The sequence below is a fragment of the Anoplolepis gracilipes genome, chromosome 2 (assembly GCF_047496725.1).
Source record: "Anoplolepis gracilipes chromosome 2, ASM4749672v1, whole genome shotgun sequence".
Lineage (NCBI taxonomy): Eukaryota > Metazoa > Arthropoda > Insecta > Hymenoptera > Formicidae > Anoplolepis > Anoplolepis gracilipes.
Window position 1 is genome coordinate 21,184,743 of NC_132971.1, and position 23,960 is coordinate 21,208,702.

Genomic DNA, 23,960 nt, shown 5'->3' on the forward strand with positions numbered 1-23,960 from the left:
AAAAAATTCAATATAAGTATGCTAAATATTTAAAAAATATACAGATCTTATATGTATATATACTTTTTCCTCAATTGAATTGCAATTGCAGATAATAGTTCAATTTGTATGTATAATCGAAATATTTGCATATATGTATGTGTATTTATAACAATTTAAAAACTATTATAATATTGGTTGTATTCAGAAAACAATGAAACAATTACAAGTAGTAATATTATCTGTAAAGCTGCTACACTATAAGACTATCAATATATGTAGAAATAAACATAATATTTTGAATGGATTATCTTGGAAGAAAAATAAACAGAATCAAATCAAATTATTTTTCTCTTGTTTTTTTTTAAAAGATCAAAAATATATTTATTTTTCTTCTGAAGACTTATTTCATTATATGCTACATACATATAAGAAAATGCATATTTCAAATTTTATATTAACAGATGACTATATTAATATGTATGTATATCTGTAATATAGCAGACTTTACTGGAAATATTATTTTCATTATGATTTCCATAATCAATTTTCCGAATGACGCCAATATCGTAACAGTCTGTTGACAATATATGTTAAAAGCAACACATATATATATATATATATATATAAGTAGGCATATAAATAAACTTATATATATGTGTGTATGTATATAGCGTATATATATATATATATATATATATATATACATATATATATATATATATATATGAATATGTATATAGATTTTTATAAAATTGAACAAATTATCTTGGAAGAAAATAAGCATAAGTTATTTTCTTCCTCGTGCAACTATTTTTTATAAAGGAAGAAAAACTGTGACAGATACGTTAAACATGTAATAAGATGATATGTTCCTTATTATCTTTTTCTTGTTGAAACACAACTTATTATTATATACATATATATATATGTATGTATTTATATTTTCCTTAATCCATGTTCTATACATGCTGCATGTGTTACATATAGGATGAGATATTTAACTTGCATGCCTTGAATAATTTGTAAATTATATGTTTTATGAAAAAATGTTACATAATTTCAAGTATATTATTACATGTAAAATAAATCTTTTTTATAACTACTAGAGATGTTTCAGTGATTTGAAAATCAACTTAATTTTTTAAAATGGAATCATCCCAATTTGTTTATACAAATCGATTCTTTGATATTTGGCATAAAAAGTTATAGGATAGGATGATCAAAAATTAAATAGTTTATAGAGACACTTTAATTTGACATAATTTTATGTAAACTATGAAATGTCTCGTAAACTATTAAATTTTTTATCATCTTATTTTTATAACTTTTTATGTCGAATATTGCGAAGAATCGATTTATATAAACAAATTAAAGTGGTTCCATTAAAAAACTAATTTTTAAATCTTCGAAATACCTCCATTTATAAAAAAGTACATGCCCAGATAACACAAGCTATTCGAAAAATATTCATTTTTATGTCACCAATTTTGAGTCCCTTTTAAAATACATATAGAATACATTTTATAAAATGTCCCTTTTGAAATACATATATAATACATTTTATAAAATGTATTCTATATGTATTTCAAAAGGGACTCAAAATTGGTGACATAAAAATGAATTCTTTTCGAATAGCTTGTGTTATCTGGGCATGACATTGGTAAAAAATGAATTCTTTTTGAATAGCTTGTGTTATCTGGGTGTATTCAATGATTCTTTGAAATTATGCAACTTTTATATGTAACAATTATTCATAAAACATAATTTACCAGTTATTGAAAACACACAAGGCAAGTCACTTTATATATTAAAAGCAAACATTTCTATATCTTTGATTCAATGTAGTCGAGATCGAAGGTCGAGTAGTCGTTACGCATTACTTTATAGCTCTGAGAAATATTCTTGTAATTTTATAGTACTTTTCTAGATAATGATATCTAAAAACAGTGTTTGAATGTAGGAGATATAAAATTATACAAACACTTATTTGCCATGTTATGTCTCTGTTTGACATTTAAATGAAAAGATATAAAACGAGGGCAGCCTATAATCTCTATTTGCTTGTTTTCTTATAGTTTTATACAGGGTGTCCCAGAATTAGCGAACACGGATTGCACAGCGTGATTGTCCAAACAAAAAGAAGGAACTTTTTCCTCAGCGAAAATGTCGAAAAAAGTAATTTTTTGCTAGTTTCTAAATTTTGCTATTATATATTTCTGTAACTAACAAGGAAAGGTATGGAATATTGATCGATCTGTTAATTGGTTTGTTTTTAAACAAAGCAAAATAACATAAAAAATATTATATATTAATACATATAATATGAAATATTATATATTGATATTTTAATCATCTATATACTCGTATATGTATTTATGCAATATTAGATATAACATATACATATACAAATGGCTAATGTATTAATATTACACTTATAAATTTTTACACTTATAATATTACGCAATAAATTTTTTATTTTTTATTTGTTATTCTTTTTTTGTAGAATTATGTCTCCTTTTTCATAATTATTAGGTATATAGATCTTTCTTACTTATTTTCGACATAAGATAATATCATATATAACGAAAAATAAAATATGAAACGAGAGATAAATTAGAAGAACACAATCATTAAATCAGTAAAAAATAATCTTAAATGTTATAAAAAACAAAGAAAAAGAAGCAGTAAAAAATAAAATTATTAAATTATTAACAGAAAAATTTTGGACTACAATATATTCAAAGCGCATTAAAATCGGAGGAGGACACTTCCATACCTTTCCTTGTAAATCCTAAGTAAAAATTTTAATAAATAAACTCCACCTGAAATTAACTGAAGAATATAATTGTGTTATTTTTTTTAATTTTACAAAGTTTGGTTTGCGAAAAACCCGTTTTTTTCAATTGCTTATAACAGGGAAATTATTGATGCCTCGACATTTTTGCTGAGTCGCTTTTTTTGTACCGACAATCACGCTGTGTATTTCCATGAATTTTAGGACACTGTATATCTACTGCACACTTTTAAAAATAAGATAGGCTTAAGAACGTTCCTTATTCAGTATCTACCACTCGTCGCGACAAGAATGTCTCCGCTTTTGATTGTGATACTTACGTTACTCGTGGTATATAAATTATACAGATTCGTTTACGATAAACCGCCCAATACACCTCCAGGTAAGCTAATATCAAATTTGCATACATTTGACTTATATATTAAATTTTTTATATTTAATTTCGATTTCTTTCAATCTCCAGTATCGATTATTGGATTCGTTATAATAGTGTATATTTTATTTTATTTTTATAATGTTACTCTTTTATATATGTTATGGACAATGTGAGAAATATGACATTATTCATAATGTCTGGTCATTATGAATAATAACTAAAACGGGCAGGCAATTTGATAAATATTGATTCATTTATTAAATTGACTAGACATTATGAGTAATGTTACATTGTCTTTCGGCAATTTGATTAAAAAAAGAAAATTTTTTGCGGCGGTTTCGTTTGGTTTCTGAGATACGCGACTTTAAAATATTATAATTTTCCTACATACATGTGCAATAGTACTAATGATAATTTTCATTTTTATTCGCATGGAGTAATTTCATTACACACACACACACACACACACACACACACGCGAGGCCTTCGGCCTTCCCCCTCCCGCACCTATCCCGTTTACCTCGTTTCGTATGGAAAGTTGCAAATGAACTTTGTTTTGTCTTGCAACGTACATGCAAAGCGAGATAAACGGGGTGGGTACAGGAGGGGGAGGGCCGAAGGCCTCTCGCGCGTGCGTGGTGTGTATGTGTGTGTGTGTGTGTGTGTGTATGTTACGAAAATATTGCAAATATTTTATTTCTGAATATGAATCCCGATATGGTCTCACTCCTTTTCCCAATCTGTCCCACTTCTTACATTGTCAAAAAAGTATTATTTATCACTTTGTCTAACTAGATGATAGCAATATTTATATTGACCAGTCAATATAATAAATTATGGTAATAAACAGCATGAAATTTACTACATTGCTCAGTTTCATTCAGCATTATTCATAATGATTAGACATTATGAATAATGTCCGTATTTATCACATTGTTCATAACATATATATATTGACACATTATTATAACAAATTATGGAACAAGAAATTTGGCGCTTAACTCTTATTTGTCTGTTTTTTTATAATTAATATTTTTTATTTCAGAGTTTTTTATTTATTTTTAATTTTATTGTTTGAAAAAGAAATTTTTATACACATGCATATAGACATGTATGTATGTATATATATATATACTATTATACAGGGTATCCCAGAACACTTGTGCCAACGCTGTGAGCAAGTAGGGCATAGTAAACTGAGCAAAAAAGTATTAGGTAATAATCACCCCAACTCTCTAGGGCAGATAGAGCAGGTCAAACTGAACATAAAAGTCCTAAAAAATATTAATTAAAATCGCTCAGCGTATAAGCGCGCGCCGCATATAGCGCTCAGCATACCCTGAGCGTCTTTAATTATTAGTTCAATAATTATTGCGCTAATCGCAAAATAATACAGGACTTTTATGTTCAGTTTGACCTGCTTATCTGCCCTAGAGAGTTGGAGCAATTATTACCGGACATCTTGTAGATATGTATAATATTGTTCGCTAAGCGTTTTTAATTAATATTTTAATAATAATTGCGAAAATCGCAAAATGGTAAATATAAGACTTTTTTGCTCAGTTTACTGTGCTCTACCTGCTCACAAGCGTTGGCACAAGTGCCTTGAAACACTTTGTATATGTTTTATATTATATTTATGTTTAACGAATATTCTTGATGAATAGAAGTCTACTTAGTGAGATCTATTTTATCGTGATAACTTTGGTTAATCGTTAATCTTATTTATTTGTTGACTTAGGTCTTATCAGAATTCCAATAGGAGGATCTTACTGGCTGTTACTATGGAGAAACTACAAATATGTGCATCTGGCTCTTGACTATTATGCGAAGAAACTAAAATCAAAGCTCTTCAGCTGCTATTTTGGTGATTATTTTGTAGTGATTGCGAATGACTATGCAAATATAAAGGAGATATTCTCGAGGGAAGAGTTCGATGGCCGAGTTACAAGCGCAGATTATATAAAAGATCGAGCTTTCAAAAAGGAGCTAGGTAATGCGCGTGAGAGTTATTCATATTCATTCGTTTATTTCCTGACCAATCACGATATTTTTGTATAAAGAGAATCTTTTATTTAGTTTTTGTTTTTCTTTCAAAATAAACATTTCACATTTACGTAACAGAGTAAATAATAGATAGTTATCAGATAAGTAAAACGTAAGATAGATTTCTTAGAAATATGATGAGAGAGATGGCAAATAAATATATTGTAAAATTTTACAGGTATATTTTTCATCGAAGGCCCACAATGGCAGGAACAGAGAAGATTTGCTCTCCGACATATGCGCGACTTTGGATTTGGCCGACGTCAAGACACGCTCGAGAGCGAGGTCATGGACGAGATGACCCTGTTCATCGATATTCTGAAAAACGAACCAATTTATGACGAAGAAAAGGTACAGATCTGTTTAAAGAGATATACGAATATTATCTTTTAAAATAAGGAAAAGTTTATTTTTGTAGAAAATAATTAAGGGTAACTTGGCGCTCTTCCCGGATATTTTGTACGCCTCGGCAGCTAACAACATATGGACTATAATGTTCGGTTACCGATTCAACAGAAGCGAGCACGATATCTTGCGGCATCTCTGTCGTTCGGCTTTAATGATGCAAAGAGCGAACGATCCGAGCGGCGGTGCGCTTTTTCAACGTCCAATTCTGAAACACTTTGGCAATATGTTTGGCTATAAGAATCATATAACTGGAAGTAACGCGATGATAGATGTTGTCAAGGTAGAACCTTTTATTGAATACAATTACGCGTAATATAAAATTTAATTTTGATTTAAAACGCTTTTGGAAAAGTTTTTAAAGTTTAAATAATCTAAATATTTCACTCAGAATTTTTAAAAAACAGCAAAATTATATGTTTATATGTGAACCGGCTCACATATTTTATTTAAATCTAAATTAATTTTTTTATTCTATATCAACGTGATATGCATGTATCAAACTTATATCTAATAATTTTATTAAACTAAAACTATCTCCATTTTACTAAAATTGTTAGATATACGATTTATATATCGATTATAAAATAAACAAAAAACTTTCTTATTCTTTCGAAAGATACGATTACATGTTTTACGATTTCGTAGAAAGCTCTAGAGCGTCAAAAAGCTACTCTAAGCGAAAACGTTAATCGGGGATTCGTCGATATTTATCTGAAAAAATTAAACGAAGATGACAAGTCACCTTATTTTACGGAGGAGCAACTGATCATTTTGCTGATCGATATGATGTTCCCCGCTTACTCCGCGGTACCAACCGCTATTACTCACGCTATCAAATACTTGATGCATCATCCCGAAATTATGAACAAAGTCCAGAATGAAATAGATAGCGTTGTTGGGACTGGCCGTTTGGTAACGTGGGCAGACAGAATAAAGTAAGTTAATGCTATATATTACGCATTTGAAGATTACGATATTAATTCTCAAATATACTCCATATCTGATTTCTTATTACATATACTGAATTAATTTTTTAACAAATTTCTTATCACATACAATTGAATATATACACGAATTATCTGCGTATAATAAGTGACAATACCAATTTTTTAATACTACACTGAATTTGTGTATATATATTCAATTTTATGTGATGAAAAAATTTGTTAAAAAATTAATTTTTTTTCTACGACACTTTGAGTCTGATTAAGCCACAGAAATGCAAACGTTTGAATATGGATTCGCTTTTTGTTTCAGTTTGCCTTATACGGAAGCGGCAATTCGAGAGTCATTAAGAATCGAGACTCTTGCTCCGCTTGGCATAATTCATAAAACTATGAAGAAAACTACATTAGGAGGCTATAATATACCGGCGAATACGCCGGTTATCGCCAACTTGGCGGCAATGAATAATGATCCTGACATGTGGGGTGACCCCGAAAACTTTAGACCTGAAAGATTTTTGAAGGAAGACGGGCAATTAAGTAAAGACTTGACGCTTACCTTCGGTTTTGGTGAGTCGATATACAACGATATGTAGATGTATCTAGAAATGTAAAAAGAGAGCACATCAATTTAAATTTCTTAATAATAATATACACATATATATATATATATATATATATATATATATATATATATATATAATGTAAAAGAATAATTATAAATTATTTCTATCTTTACAGGCCATCGATTATGCGCAGGGGAAACTTTTGCGAGATTTAACATGTTTGAGACGATAGCTCTCTTATTGCAAACATTTAACTTTTCTTTCGTTGACGGCGAGCCATCGAGTCTCGACGACAAGGTACCTGGCCTAATCATCAGTCCCAAAGAGTTGTGGTTACGCTTAGAATTACGTTAATTTCTATTTTGATCCCTATATTTGAATAAGATAAAAATGTATGTGTAAGAATATACATAATATATATTGTAGCAAAAAAATTTGTACAAACTTTGGAGGAGAGTTTTATACAACGAAATAATAAAAGAATATTATAATCGAACCACGCTAACTCGAATATGTCATTTGTTAACACAAAGTTTAGTTGTTTTAGAAACCAAGAAAAAAAAAGGAGAAGAAAAAGGGGAAAGTTGATAAATCTTTTTATTTCAAGTTGTAGAATTTATTGAAACTTCGAAATATAGAGGTCAATTCATATTTAAAGATTAGTTTTTTTTAATGAAACCTCAATTTGTTTATATAAATCAATTCTTCGCAATACTCGACGTAAAAAGTTCTAAGAGTAGGATGAAAAAATAATAAAATAGTTTAGAAATGCTTTAATTTGACATAATTTTATGTAAACTATGAAATATAAATTTTTACGTCGAGTATTGCGAAGAATCGATTTATATAAACAAATTAAGGTTTTGTTAAAAGAAAGAAAAACTTATCTTTAAATCTCCAATATACCTTTGTTTATAAAAAAGTACTTTTCAACGTATTATACAATCACAAATGAATCCATCATTCGGTATTCTGGGAAAATCTAGAAAAAAAGTTTTGTACAATTAAATATATATTTAATAAAATATATAAACATCGTCAATTATTCATTAAAAGCTGCAACTTTTTATTTCTATTATAAAGAAAAGATTGTTTTATTTTCATCGTAAGAATATAAGAAATTATCTTTAACAGTGTACAATGTTGTAATTTTCAATAAAAAATACAAATCTACTTTAAAATATGATTAGACATTTTTATAGTCTTAACCTAACTGTTTCATTCTATCATTTCTTTAAATTGACATAATCTATTTATATGTTTTATATAATAAGAATTTAATACAATCTAAAATTGTTTTACTTTACAACGCTCTTGAAAACAAAATTTATAAATATAATATTTAATGATATTTTTTATTCTATGTGTATTTTCAACAATTATTTTCTATATTTATTATAATTCAAAAAATGTTGAACAACCTTATCAACAACGTGTGCTCAAAAAACGAAATAAATCCTTCATTTGACAACCAATTGTTAAATTGAGGTAATGAATGTATTACAGTATCTAACCATTCATAGATCACTTTACGAGCTATTAAGCGTACTATTTTGCGTTTCTCCCAAACAGTGACCTTCATATCAAACATTACGTCTGAATCTCTAAAAATTATTGATAAGTAATGAATTTGTTGCAAAAGTTTCTGCTGCAAACTTGTAGTTTAACAATTCTATTCAATAATATTATGTAATTTAATGCGCTAATTAAAATGTACGAACGATTGTTACGATTATCTTCTTTAATTTAAAGATATAAAAAAAAATTTGATAAACTTTGATAAGAAAAAATAGAGTTGACTTTTATTGGTAAGTATAAAAAAAAATTTGATCAATTTTAAACTATAATAATAATAAAGATTTAAATCGAATTTTTGACAAGTGTAAAGAGAAATTAATAAACATGGCTAACTAAAAATGAACAAAATTGCTTCAATTATGTCATCCAAAAATTCATCTTTGCTGTTATAATTTTAGCTAATTTTTTAATAATAAAAATTTTATTAAGGAATATTATTAAGGATCTATTAAGAATTTATTTTTGGAACTATGCTTGTAGAAAATTGCTTGTTTAAAATAAAATTTTCTATAAAATCGCGTAGTCCGGCCGTTACATTGGCGGTGTTCTGTTTGCCAACCACCGTTTTGTTTAATCACATCATTTAACCACTAGCTTCGACATGATTCAACCAATGTTACAATGCGCACAATAATGTCATGTGTGCAATATGTATTTGCGCAATATATCATATGCGCAATTGTACTTTTGTATTTTTATTTTTTTTATGTGCGCCATAATGCATCTAGAAAGTCGAGATATAGACAATCGAAAATATCGATAATCTAAGCTGACGAAAATATATGCACATACGAAGCAGTTGGCAATCGGAATTATAGCCAATTGAGACCTCTCCTTTGCAAATATTCTACAAATATTAATAAAAAATATAATATAACATGCGTTTGTAACAGCATAAGGTAGGCACAAATAAGAGAAATATGCATATTTCTAAATTTTAAGGTACATATTTTTGCTTAACTCTGGCTTATTCTAAGAACAAACGACGTATACTTTTAAATTTAAAAGTTTTAAATGTCAAAGAAATAATATTTTATTAAATAATATAATATTTTATTCTAAAATTATATGGTACTTACCTATAAACAACGAGCTCTACGCTCACTGTAGATACATTTTTAAAAAGTGAGACTGGGATGGCGATATAATCTACTTTCGGAACTTTTTCAATATACTTTCATTCGTTTTTAAATACACTGTCATACGAATAATAATATTGTACGCAAATTCTGCGTGTGCTTTTAAAGGCCTCCGACATCACATTTGAACAGTCGTCTTTTCATCACGAATAACAACGAAATTAGTCACAACAACTGCCATAAGGCAAGTGGACATTACTGGTGTGGTTTCGAAATATGTCCAGTGCATATTATTTTTTTCAATTATCTCTTCCCTTATCAGCATATTTGATATAACACTGTAATTTCCATGATGTTTTACAGAAAAATGTCAAAGGTGACCAATGAAAACACATCAAAACATGGAAATAGTTGTCGGACTAAATATAGCTGAAAACTCGTTGCGGACAAGCATATCATAGATCTAGATCACATTTCAAAAACACAAATTAAATAACAAAAAATATTTTACTATTGCTGATATAAAAATATTTAAAAAACTAATGTATTGCGTGTGAATGTGCGAGTGTGTTGTGTATGTGTTTGTGTGTGTATTTCAAAGACGATAAAGTCACATAAAATCAAACAAACATTACGCTTTTAATTTGGACCGTCTTTAGCATAAATAAGTAAAATTTGTGTCTAAATAATAATAAAATTTTATTAATTATCAATTATTAATTATTTCTAATAGTTTATATGGAACAGTAACATGAATATGATGTTTCTTGTGTAGTAATTCATAACATCTTAAAAATTACTTACGAGAAATAATCCGTTTCATTTATATAAAAAACTCTAAATCCTCCTACGTTATCAGCTATAATGCCGCCAAAATTTATATACAAGACGTAGTCACCAGGTGATAGTTCATTTGCGAAATGAGCATTTGTTATGTGCCTTTCATTGTTATACCAATATGTTGTGGGGGGTTCAGTCACAATAATTTCTGTTTTATTTTTCTTAAAATTATATGTATCCTTAATTAAGAACATGTTAATTATACCCAGGTTTTCAGAAAAAAAGCTTATGTTTCTCGTTGCATTTAATATATTTATGGAAAGTGTGCATTCACCATAAAAGAAGTCTTCTTTAATAAATGGTATAAATTTAATATTATAATGGCGTGGCATTATCATATTGTCGGAAACAGCGGATAAAGGATCATAAGCCACCGCGATGCTGAATATTAGACTGCCACTTAATAACAGTTTGAACAACATTATTTCAATTTTTCCTTTTAACATCTGCATGAAGATTTCATATCGTTAGAGAAAACAAATAGAAAAGTAATACCTATAACATTAAGCATCTTCTAACTTAAAAATAAATAAAATATATATAAAAAAAGATATTTAAAAATAGAAAAGGAAAGAAAATCTTTTTCATTGTTGATTAATTAAATATTTTAACCAAAAAGGTCAAATATAAAAGACAAACATCTGTCAACCTGGCAAATAAGAACAGCGCGCAGATATTAATGCGTCATTAGAAATTAATTTTTTCTTCGAAAATTGAAACATGCACAAGGCATATATTTTTTTTGGTGTATTTACCAAGAAATTGATTTTCATTTTTGAGAATTCTATACCCCTAAGTTGATAGTTGTTTATTTGTAAATATTAAGAGCCTTATATTCGAAATATTAAATATAAATAAACATAACTATGTTTTTTAAAGACAAATATAAATATGAAAGAACATGACTGTTTTGTAGTTTTTTTTACATTAAATACATTTAATATGATTTCGGCTATTAAATTGTTTCATCACAGTTTTCAGAAATTTATGTGAAATTTCATGTGTGTTTTATTATAGAATTAATTTAAATACTTGTTGTGTATATAAATATTTATTATCAAATGTTCAAAATAATATATATATATATGACAAAATACATTTTTAGGCATTTAATGTAACAATGAAATATTATATAACAATTTTAAATTTTCGAAAATATTAATTTATTGATTTTAAAATTGAGTTTATATTTTAAAGATAATCTAATACACAGTTGAAATTTTTTGTTTCATTATAATTCCCTATGCTGCAAGTTAATAGTCTTAATTTCTTAAAAAAAACGATTAGGGATAAAAATATTACATTATTTCTACTTTCCAGTTTGTTTTGAAATTATTCAAGTTGTCCTCAACGTATAAATTGTAGATATTTTATTTATTGACAAAAAATATATATAAGTATTATTTCTTTGTGATAACTCACCTTGTATATTAAAATTGTCTGCTGATGAGAATTCAGTTTTGAAATAACAATTTAATTGTTTAATTACTAAGTCTTTATCTCTGTGAACTGTTAATGTCGAGAATATACCTGTATCTGTTTGATTTTGCTGTTCTTCAAAGCTGTGGAGATTTAACAACACTTGACATCATAATAAATATGATATATAAACAATTTTTAAAGTCAAAATGATAAAGAGGTCAGGTCAAGAAACGCAATCGACTATAGTAATAAATCAATATATGGTTTAATTAACTTTCTCACTATACATTTAATTTTAAAATAATAACTTCTGGAAAGCATTTAAGAGGAATTAAAAACTATTCTATACTTTTATCTTCTTTTATTATAAACAAATAATTTGTCAAAATTTCTGTTCTTTACTAATTTAGCATTATTTAATGATGTTACATTTATATAGTTGCAAATAATAGCAGGATCTTTAAAGCACGTCAGAAATCTTAAGACTTCATTCTTAGATTCGTTCATAAATATATTAAAAAGTTTCTTTTAAGTCATCATATTCGCCATCATCATACCGTTGCTAAATATCCATTCCTTCCATTTTGGCCAAAGCGGGCTAGATTTCCAAAAAAAAACAAATAATTTTTTATAAAAGTTCAAATCTTACATCTGTAGCAAAATATTTATGAAATACTCCTGATAAGAATAACAAAAAGAAGACTATTAAAAAATGGTGATTGAAAAAAGATTACTTGATTTTAAGACATTTGCGGCAACCATAGAGATAACGTGATAACATATATTTGGCCTTTTCTAAGCATTTTGGATGACCCATGATACATGCCCATTTGGCAACTTCTTGCATCAAACTATTGGCAAACATATCGGAATATTCCAGTTCTTTTTGAATAAACGTAAATAATGTTGCTCCTAATAAAACCTAAAAATTATAAATTAATGTAAACTTTGTATATTTATACACACAGCCACACTTTCTTTCTCTCTCTCTTTCTCTCTCTCTCTCTCTCTCTCTCTCTCTCTCTCTCATTCTCTCTCTTCTTCTCTCTCTTCTTTTTAATTAATAAGTAATAAATTTTTTGTATAAGTTTTTATTTATTATTAAGAATTTTGACTTATTGATAGTATTAAGTGAACTTGTTGCATATACAAAATTTATGTCAAAACTTTGTACTTTTTGCAACGCTTTTATAAAATTAACATATGTTTCTTTACGTGATTAAGACACTTTATGAATTTTGCAAAAAATAAATAAAAAATAATTTCTTTACAAAACAATGTACCTTTGGGTGTTTTAATAACGGAATAATTTAATAAATCATGTATCTTCCATTTTAGAATTTGACAGAATTTTATATAAAAATATCTAATAATAAGAGCATACTAGTATTTATTGTTGAGAGAAATATTAATAAATTAGTTTCATTTGACATATGCGGCGTCTAGTATTTAAAATGTTAAAGTTTACAGCATATTTTTTCTCTTATTTTTTAATTTTACATACATAAACGACCATCTATAAATGTAATATATGTAGATATATAATAATATATATTACACATATTTCTTCATGCACAAGAAAGAAGTCGATAATTATACCTTGATATTGTTACTTGCTTGAAATGGAAAGAAAGATGACGTATATTCAATAGCTTTCAACATAGGATACCATACAATATCATCTTTTTCTCGCGGTATGTATCTTATAATTTCTACGAAAATTGATAAATCGAGCTGGTCCGTCATCAGAAAATAAAACGCATCAACAATAATTTGAGCACGATTAAGAGCATGTATTTTAGTGTAATCCTTAGAATTCAAATACACGACAATATTTCTTCAATTTTCGTCATCGTATTGAACGCGATAGCATCCTGTCGCGACAATAAATACATTGTACGGATTATTAAACAATATTTCATCCAAAACATAAACTATTAAAGATATTCAGAACTACTGTATTTTTTTTTCTTAATTTGGAAATATTCAAAGCACGCGTTATACATAGAAATGCTACTTGTAGTTATAAATACTAAATTATGTTATATTAAATGTAAAAATAATATTATGCAAAATATTTTATCAGCTTAAAATAATCTTGTCTACATAAATATACATTACAAACCACATTGTATGGCATACTTTTTGTTACGTTTTTATGTAATGTGTTTTTGTACATATTTTTGTTTAATCTTAATAATATAATATAATAAGACCCTTTTTTTACTAGTTTTCTATCTTAGCTTTTACAAACGTGAAATTGAGTTTTTGCAATATAGCAAGATAAAAATTTCACGTTATATATTAACATATTAATATTAATACTCATAAAATATAAAATTAATGTTTTTTCATATTATTTATGATAAAATAAATTACATCAACTGTTATAAGTCAATTACGCAGGTATGATTTATCAAGATTTATAACTAAACATAAACATATAAAAAATGTGATTATATTTATGAATAATTAAGCAATGTAAGTTAATTGACTTACATGCATTTACATGATATACGTATGAATCTAATCATGCAGTTATGTAAGTATGTCATCAATAAAAAAAATGTGTTTTCGAACCAAAATGTAATATGAGATCTCTTTCTTATATTTAATCTTATTTTAAATAACATAAAAGTTAGCTATGTGCAGTAACGAATAATACAATTTGTAATAGGGCATTATTCCGTATTATTAAAAATTTATACGATGTAGCGAGTATAAAAAATATGTTTTAAAATAAAAATGTTATCAAGATTTACTAATTAATTTAATATATTGTAAAATAAATCAGTGTAATAATTGTTTTATTTAAAATTATAAAAAAATGTTCCAATCAGTGTCATTGTAGAATTGGAGTATTTTCGTCTTAAGTATTGTTTCATTTTCTTCTATTGATATGTGTAATAACCAAAAAAAATTTTTTTAAATGTTGAAATTACTGAAATCGGAATGTATCTGAGTCGTAGAGGAAAAAGGAATGACAAATTTTCCTTGTGTGTCAAAATCTTTAAATCTGATATTAATGATATTCTTTTCATCATAATCTCGTGTCACATTTAACGTAATACAATATTTTAACACTTTTCGATAGTTAACTTCATCATTTAAAATATAGTCCATGTCAGGAAATTTTTTATTAAAGGCAGACTGCATTAATGACCAGAAATTATCCATGAATAAAGAGTTATATCTGTTCAAAATGTATAAAATTTAATTTCAATATTAAAAATGGTATAATAGAAAATATATGCATAAAGTTAGGAAACATATAGGGTAGAAAATTGCTATATTATTAAAATATAACTTATTATTATAGTAATTTTAAATTTTTGGCAAATAAAAATATTAAATTATTTAAATTATAATTTTTATAATAAGAAATAATTATAGGTGTAAAAAATGAAGATCTGAATGTTTTCTAAATATAAAGTTATATTTTAAAGAGCCTGTTAAACGATTTATAATTTGTGACAAAATTTAAAATAAAATTCTATTAATAGAGTTTGTGTCGTGATGCAAAAAAAAATTTGTGAACACAAAGATACATACATACAAATTAAAATATATCAAAAAATACGTATAAGTACATTAAATTATTATATATTATATATTAAATTTTTTATTTTTAATTTCGATTTCTTTCCATCTCCAGTATCAAATATTCGATTCGTTATAATAGTGTATATTTTATTTTATAAATTTTATAAATTTTATAAATTTTATTTAATTTTATAATTTTACTCTTTTATACATACATATATTGACACATTATTATAACAAATTATGAAACAAGAAATTTGGCGCTTAACTCTTATTTGTCTGTTTTTTATAATTGATATTTTTTACCTCAGAGCTTTTTATTTATTTTTAATTTTATTGTTTAAAAAAGAAATTTTTATACACATACATATACATATGTTTGTATATATATATACTATATATTTTATATTATATGTATGTTTAACGAATATTCTTGATGAATAGAAGTCTCCTTAGTGAGATCTATTATATCTTGATAATCTCGGTTAATCATTAATTTTATTTATTTGCGAATTTGTTGACTTAGGTCTTATCAGAATTTCAATAGGAGGAGCTTACTAGCTGTTACTATGGAAAAACTACAAATATGTGCATCTGGTTCTTGACTATTATGCGACTATTATGAGAAACTAAAATCAAAGTTCTTCAGCTGCTATCTGGGTGATTATTTTATAATGGTTGCGAATGATTATGCAAACATAAAAGAAATATACTCTCGAGGGGAGAGTTCGATGGCCAAGTTACAAACGCAGATTTTATAAAAGATCGAGCTTTCAAAAAGGAGCTAAGTAATGCGCATGATAATTATTCATATTCATTCGTTTATTTCCTGACAAATTGCGATATTTTTGCATAAAGAGAATCTTTTATTTAGTTTTTGTTTTTTCTTTCAAAATAAACATTTCACATTTACGTAACAGAGTAGATAACGGTAGTTATCAGATAAGTAAAACGTAAGATAGATTTCGTAGAAACATGAGAGAGATGGCAAATAAATAATATTGTAAAATTTTACAGGTATATTTTTCATCGAAGGCCCACAATGGCAGGAACAGAGAAGATTTGCTCTCCGACATATGCGCGACTTTGGATTTGGCCGACGTCAAGACAAGCTCGAGAGCGAGATCATGGACGAGATGACCCTGCTCATCGATATGCTGAAAAACGGGCCAATTTATGACGAAGAAAAGGTACAGATCTGTTTTAAGAGATATACGAATATTATCTTTTATAATGAGGAAAAGTTTGTTTTGCAGAAAATAATAAACAGCAACTTGGCGCTCTTCCCGGATGTTTTGTACGCCTCGGCAGCTAACAACTCTCGCTCGGCTTTAATGATGCAAAGAGCGAACGATCCGAGCGGCGGTGCGCTTTTTCAACGTCCATTTCTGAAACACTTTGGCAATATGTTTGGCTATAAGAATCATATAACTGGAAGTAACGCGATGATAGATGTTGTCAAGGTAGGACCTTTTATTGAATACAATTACGCGTAATATGAAATTTAATTTTGATTTAAAACGCTTTTGGAAAAGTTTTTAAAGTTTAAATAATCTAAATATTTCACTCGGAATTTTTAAAAAACCCCAGCAAAATTATATGTTTATATGTGAACCAGCTCACATATTTTATTTAAATCTAAATTAATTTTTTTATTCTATATCAACGTGATATGTATGTATCAAACTTATACCTAATAATTTTATTAAACTAAAACTATCTCCATTTTACTAAAATTGTTAGATATACGATTTATATATCGATTATAAAATAAACAAACAACCTTTTTATTCTTTCGAAAGATAAGATTACATGTTTTACTATTTCGTAGAAAGATCTAGAGCGTCAAAAAGCTACTCTAAGCGAGAACGTTGATCGGGGATTCATCGATAATTATCTGAAAAAATTAAACGAAGATGACAAGTCACCTTATTTTACGGAGGAGCAATTGATCATTTTGCTAATCGATATGATGTTCCCCGCTTTCTCCAGCATACCAAGCGGTATTACCCACGCTATCAAGTACTTGATGCATCATCCCAAAATTATGAAGAAAGTCCAGAATGAAATAGACAGTGTTGTTGGGACTGGCCGTTTGGTAACGTGGGCAGACAGAATAAAGTAAGTTAATGCTATTATGGATTTGAAGATTACGATATTAATTCTCAAATATACTCCATTATGATAATCATATCTGATTTCTTATTACATATACTGAATTAATTTTTTAACAAATTTCTTATCACATGCAATTGAATATATATATATACGAATTCAGTGTAGTATTAAAAAATTGTTATTGTCACTTATTATCTGTGTATAATAATTATTTAACAGGGTGTATACTCAAATTCTGAAAAAAAATTCCCTGAGAATTCCAGGATCTTCCAGCTATTCTTGTTCAAAATTCCAGGTAAAATTCAAATATTTTTAGATGCAATTTTAAAATAAGCTTATTTATTTTAGCGTATCATTTTTTGACATAAACAAAAAACATATATTTTAAACAATTCTATATAGACATGAAGAAAAAATATATATTTTAAGCAGATTTTAAACTTAAAATATTTTAAATTTTTATTAAAAAATTTTAAAATAAATACTTCATTGACATTTTTTTAAATTCCCTGAATCCTAACGAAATTCCATGAGAATTCCATGATTTTTTAAGGTATAATAAAATTCTCTGTGAATACCAGGTTTTCCAAGTTTTTTCCGGGAGTATACACCTTGTTTAATATCACACTGAATCCATGTATTCAATTAGATGTGATAAAAAATCTGTTAAAAAATTAATTTACATATATATATATATATTTTTTTTTTCTTTAGTACTTCGAATCTGATTAAGCCACAGAAATGCAAATGTTTGAATATGCATTCGCTTTTTGTTTCAGTTTGCCTTATACGAAAGCGACAATTCGAGAGTCGTTAAGAATCGAGACCCTTGCTCCGCTTGGCATAATTCATAAAACTCTGAAGAAAACTACATTAGGAGGCTATAATATACCGGTGAATACGCCGGTTATCACCAACTTGACATGTGGGGTGATCCCGAAAACTTCTTGAAAGATTTTTGAAGGAAAACGGGCAATTAAGTAAAGACTTGACGCTTCGGTTTTGGTGAGCCAATATACAACGATTTGTAGATGTATCTAGAGACGTAAAAAGAGAGTCCATCAATTTAAATTTCTTAATAATAATAATATATATATAATATAAAAGAATAATTTTAAATCCTTTCTGTCTGTACAGGTCATTGATTATGCGCAGGAGAAACTTATGCTAGATATAACATGTTTGGAACGATAGCCCTCTTATTGCAAAATTTTAACTTATTTTTCGTTGACGACGAGCCATCGAGTCTCGTCGACAAGGTACCTGGCCTAATCATCAGTCCCAAAGAGTTGTGGATACGCTTAGAATTACATTAATTTCTATTTTGATCCCTATTTTGAATAAGAAATAGTATATATTGTAACAAAAAAAAATTTTTACAAACTTTAAAGGAGAGTTTTATGTAACAACATAATAAAAAAATTATAATCGAACCTCGTTAACTCCAATCTTAAGAGAACAGAAAATAATTCGAGTGTTATCGAGTGTTTCAAGTTATAGAGGTGGGAAAAAAATTCGGCTTATAAAAATTTTGATGGAATTTAATTTTTCGCTGTATTATTTAAGATGTTGATTCAAGGAGATTACTGACAATAAGACTCATTATTGTCATTTATTAACACATTTAGTTATTTTGGAGAATGGATAAAGAAAAAAGAAAGTAGAAGAAAGAAGCTGCTGCAGAATCTTGTTTTTACTTCGAATAATAAAGATTTTATTGCTCAATTCATATTGACCTCTATATCTCGAAATAATTCGAATTGTAAAGGTAGTACTAACTAAGGTTACTATAAAGTAGCTCAAAAAATACTTCGAGTTAATCTCCCATTTTTCTTCGATTTGTAGAGGTTTTCTAAAAAATAAATAAAAATTCGAGTTAGCAAAATTCGACCGTACATGAATAAAGCTAGAGAAAGTAATACATGTAGAATTGTATAAGAAAATAAAAAGGCTTTAGCAATACATATCATGTTGGATTCAAATATTACAAATTTATTTCACATTTGAGACAAAAATAATTACAGTGTGCCTTGTTAAAAACAATCGACATACGCTCATATAGACACGTATGTTGGAATATTTAGAATACTATCTATCCTTAGTTCTCACAGTGTTTTTCTCTTTCCTCTCATAATTATAACAAAATTTACTCATTTCACATTTAAGATTTTATATTTATATAATACACACATTGTCGTTTTATTTTTTCAAGTAAAAGCGGAGAAAAATTAATGATAATTTGTCTACTGTATAAACACTATACGCGTTACAAATACGCTTGAACAATGACGACTAGTGTCACTTTTATGAACTGTGTGATGTATAATTACCCGAGAAACAGAAATATCCGAAGGCCGCTCTTCTAAGAAATTTCTAAAAGATTTAAAAAAATATTTCTGTTATCCAAACAAAATGTGTAATTGGTTTACGAGATATCTCAAAAATTCGCAATTGTGATCCAGATTATCAGCAGCATAAAAATAGGGAGATCTCTTGTGTAAATAATCCGCAGTGATCTAAACATTGGATTTCATCGTAGTAGTAGTAGTAGTAGTAGTAGTAGTAGTAGTAGTAGTAGTAGCAGTAATTGTTCTCGACATCTAATCACTTTCATATCGTTAATGATCATCAGTAAAGGAAAAATAAAGCAAGTCACATGCTTCTTTTGCGTTTGAACAATCAAACGCAAAATCGAAATTGCTTGCTTTTCATTTGAGATTCCCAGAGCACTATCGATGATTTGTAAACAGAACAAATGTAGTCCCATATTTCGCGTATGTATGTACAACTTGCATAACAATTTCAAGTGCGGTTAATGGCCAGTTTCACACTTCGCATCGTATGCGTATTTATGTGACTAATACCTTCTTAATTGTACTGCAATTTTATTACAAAAAGACAGAATATGTATATATGTATATATTGTACATAACTTTTTAAACTAGAATACTACATATCGTAATTAATTACAAATAGATCCAAACATGATACATCTTGTATCGATCGTTCGTATAAACAATTTCATATCTTGATATGAAAATCAAGACAAAGTGTTGCGAGTATAAATCTATTCCCGAATAATTCAGCAAGGTTTTTAAATTCTTTTTCGGATTATTGATTTGAATACGCAAATATATGTACAGAGAAATGCACTTAGACTTGAATGTTTCCATAATACCTAATTAAGTTCAATGATGTACGTAAGAATTCTTATCGTACATAGCTCTTGCGTTTATATATATATATATATAAACAATCAAATCATGCATTTTCCTGGACATTACGATTTACCACAACATAATTCTTCAATTTATCGAGAGCATAACTTTATTCTCTATGTACCAAAACATACAGTCCAAGACATGCTAATACTGCATACTTAAACTTAGGATATTCATTCATGTATATAGTGACCATGCCAACATACGGTAGAAAGCCCCTCGCCCGACCGACCACATCCTTATGCGTCAGCCACAGCTGACCAGGGGCATACAAGCCTCGATCGTCCACGGAATTGTTGTCACCTTTCGTGAGGAACTTGACCGTATTATTTTGGTCACCCCTAGAAATTTGATGTTTTTTTTTATTTATGTTATGTTTAATTGATAAATAGTTTGATATATTTGTATTCCAAATTGTATGAATCTTACTTTTCATGAAGTTTAAGTACTCTGTGTACAATAGGTATATCTCTGCCTTCGACTTTGAAAACAACGATTTCGCCCACTCTCACTGGTTCATCCTGATAATTAGTAAGGAAGAGCAAATCCCCTCTGTGGAATGCAGGCTCCATGCTACCACTGTGTTAAGAATTAGCGCAAATGGATCAATATAAATTTATCATTTTATTCTACATGGATGTCTGCAAGTTTACTGAATTATCCTAACATGATGTGCAATGTAACGTTTGCTGTTATCAAGCTTTCTGCTAATATACATGTATTTCTAATTTTTAAATATCGTTTTACATGATAAGACACTTGTATTATACATGGTGTTTTTAAAGTGATTTCTATAGTGAAATTAGAAGTATTTTACAAAATTGTTACACTGGCATAATGCTACATCTATTGTTATATAAATTCATGTATTTATAAAAAAATGATCAATGCTTTTCATAAAGGATTTCAACCAAGAACAGCATGTTTATCTGATTTAATACTACTAGATTTTTTGCCTAAAATTTCATTAAATTTAAAACGTACTATAGAAGAATTAAAAAATGTAGCTGATCTTCAAAATTATTATTGTAACGGTTTAAAAGATAACACCTTTAATGCTAAAACATGTGTTTTATGAAAAGATTATAGAAGCTAATAATTAAATTACATCCATAATATATTTTATGTAATATATTTAATATGTATATTTATTCATCTATCTTAGAAAAATATGTTTTATAATTCCTAATATTTCGTAAAATAAATAATCACTTTAAAAGGTAACACCTTTAATGTTTAAACGTATGTTTTATGAAAAGATTATAGAAGCTAATAATTAAATTACGTCTATAATATATTTTATGTAATATATTTAATATATATATATATATATATATATCTTTTCATCTATCTTAGAAAGGTATGTTTTATAATTCCTATTATTTGGTAAAATAAATAATCACTTTAGGAACATCCAGTCAATTAGAAATTAACAGCTCTTATAAAGAAGAATTAAAAATTAATTCAAATACCTAGACAGTGGGGGAAGAGAAACTAGGTTAGATTTAGGTCTATTTCTATACCTTAACACCACGACGATAGGGCTCTCGCTGCCGGTGACGACCATCAGACCCTTCCATATCATCAGGGCGGACGAGACTATCATGCCAAAGCTCAGTACTTGATACAGAAACTGAAAATCAAAAAGCAGTGATATGTGGCCACCATATGCGATCTTTTGCTCGCGCGACACGATAATGATCGTGGAAGAGAAAAAATTTACCTGGCGTTTATTCATACGTCGCACATCGTCGAATATCGATTGCAACATGATGAGATTTTACAGAGCTCGAAGGTGAATCGGAGAGATAATAGCTTCCAGTTTCGTTGATTCGAATATAACCGGCACCCTGTACCTACCACCACAGGTTACATATAAATATGTCCACCATTGGCACCAAGATTCACCACGAACCACGACTATTACCACGTCACGTAAACAATGAACAGGGAACGGCGAATCGATAGAAAAAGCGGAACAGCCGGAGCAACTGGAGTGTCAAACTTGGATCATGGAATACTAAGCTTAGATAGAGCAGCCTGTTGATCAGTTGATCTTGATCAACTCGTATTAAGGTGCCTTTTCATGGTGACGCTCGACCCTCATTTTTGGCGTCAAAACAGATCACGTGATCAAAATTGACAAATTGGTATTTTTATTTTTGGTCACGTGATGTCTTTTGACGCTGAAAATGAGCGTCGAGCGTCAGCATGAAAAGGCACCTTTATGTAGACTGCGTTCAACAAAGAACTTTATTATAATTGGTCAAACGCATCATCAAGAATAAACGTGGTCGATTACAATTATGTAATTCAATTATGTATGTATATGTGTGAAATAAAAAATAATATATATGTGTAGTATATATTTTTAGTAAAAAAAATTTTTTAATTTAAATAAAAATGTTAAAATAAAATACTTTTTATAAATAAAATAATAGATTGTATTTTTTTAGTGAAGTGCAACTAACTTTGTATATATGTATATACTCATCGAAACAAGATTTAAATATATTCAATAAATTTAAATTAAATAATTTGATTTATTTATTGCATTAATTGCAAATAAAAAAATATATTTAGATAAGTATAGTATTTTTATAATAATATAAGTATATATTATTAAATTATGTATTTAATATAATTTATTGTTAGTAATATAATAAAAGTATGTTATATTTAGATTATAGAAATTGTAAATAAAAATAAATTAATAAAAAAGCGATATTATATAATAGCAAAATAATATGTCAATACATTGTAAACTTGAATAAATAATATAATTTCGTATTTAACATTTAATTTTCATTATTTTTAATCAAATTCAAAAGTTTATAAAATTTTACTAGTTTGCCTCATCCTGACTGAATGTTTTTTTCTCCCTTGAAAATCCCTAACACACAACTATTTACAGTGATCGCTGCTTAGGATTTTTTACTAGATTGAGCCAATCATAATGTAAGATGATCACATTATTACATCACGAATCCAATAATACATAAATAAAGTACTTATTATATAATTCATGTTTTTTTTCTCTCAT

At 27.6% G+C, this 23,960-nt stretch overlaps 2 protein-coding genes, 1 long non-coding RNA gene and 1 pseudogene across 3 annotated transcripts; 2 read left to right on the top strand and 2 right to left on the bottom strand.

Annotated features, from left to right (window-relative positions):
• Positions 1-2,130: 2,130 nt before the first annotated feature.
• Positions 2,131-7,612, top strand: Cyp304a1 (Probable cytochrome P450 304a1). The gene is made up of 8 exons (XM_072911420.1): positions 2,131-2,157; positions 2,981-3,158; positions 4,894-5,145; positions 5,377-5,549; positions 5,617-5,886; positions 6,252-6,541; positions 6,864-7,120; positions 7,292-7,612. The coding sequence occupies exons 1-8, from the start codon at positions 2,146-2,148 to the stop codon at positions 7,468-7,470; spliced, it is 1,611 nt and encodes a 536-aa protein (XP_072767521.1). The 5' UTR covers positions 2,131-2,145; the 3' UTR covers positions 7,471-7,612.
• Positions 7,613-8,017: 405 nt separating this feature from the next.
• On the bottom strand, positions 8,018-10,286 carry LOC140676403 (uncharacterized). Its single transcript, XR_012048557.1, has 4 exons — positions 9,774-10,286; positions 9,487-9,541; positions 8,538-8,720; positions 8,018-8,098 (listed from the first exon to the last, which is right to left on the bottom strand). It is a non-coding gene; the product is annotated as an uncharacterized lncRNA (long non-coding RNA).
• A 4,281-nt stretch (positions 10,287-14,567) lies between these two features.
• Positions 14,568-19,078, top strand: LOC140676293 (probable cytochrome P450 304a1; annotated as a pseudogene).
• Positions 19,079-19,667: 589 nt separating this feature from the next.
• On the bottom strand, positions 19,668-22,902 carry Twr (signal peptidase complex catalytic subunit SEC11 homolog C twr). Its single transcript, XM_072887062.1, has 4 exons — positions 22,641-22,902; positions 22,441-22,550; positions 21,347-21,496; positions 19,668-21,258 (listed from the first exon to the last, which is right to left on the bottom strand). Exons 1-4 carry the CDS (start codon positions 22,686-22,688, stop codon positions 21,024-21,026), a joined length of 543 nt encoding a protein of 180 aa, XP_072743163.1. The 5' UTR covers positions 22,689-22,902; the 3' UTR covers positions 19,668-21,023.
• Between the last annotated feature and the right edge of the window lie 1,058 nt (positions 22,903-23,960).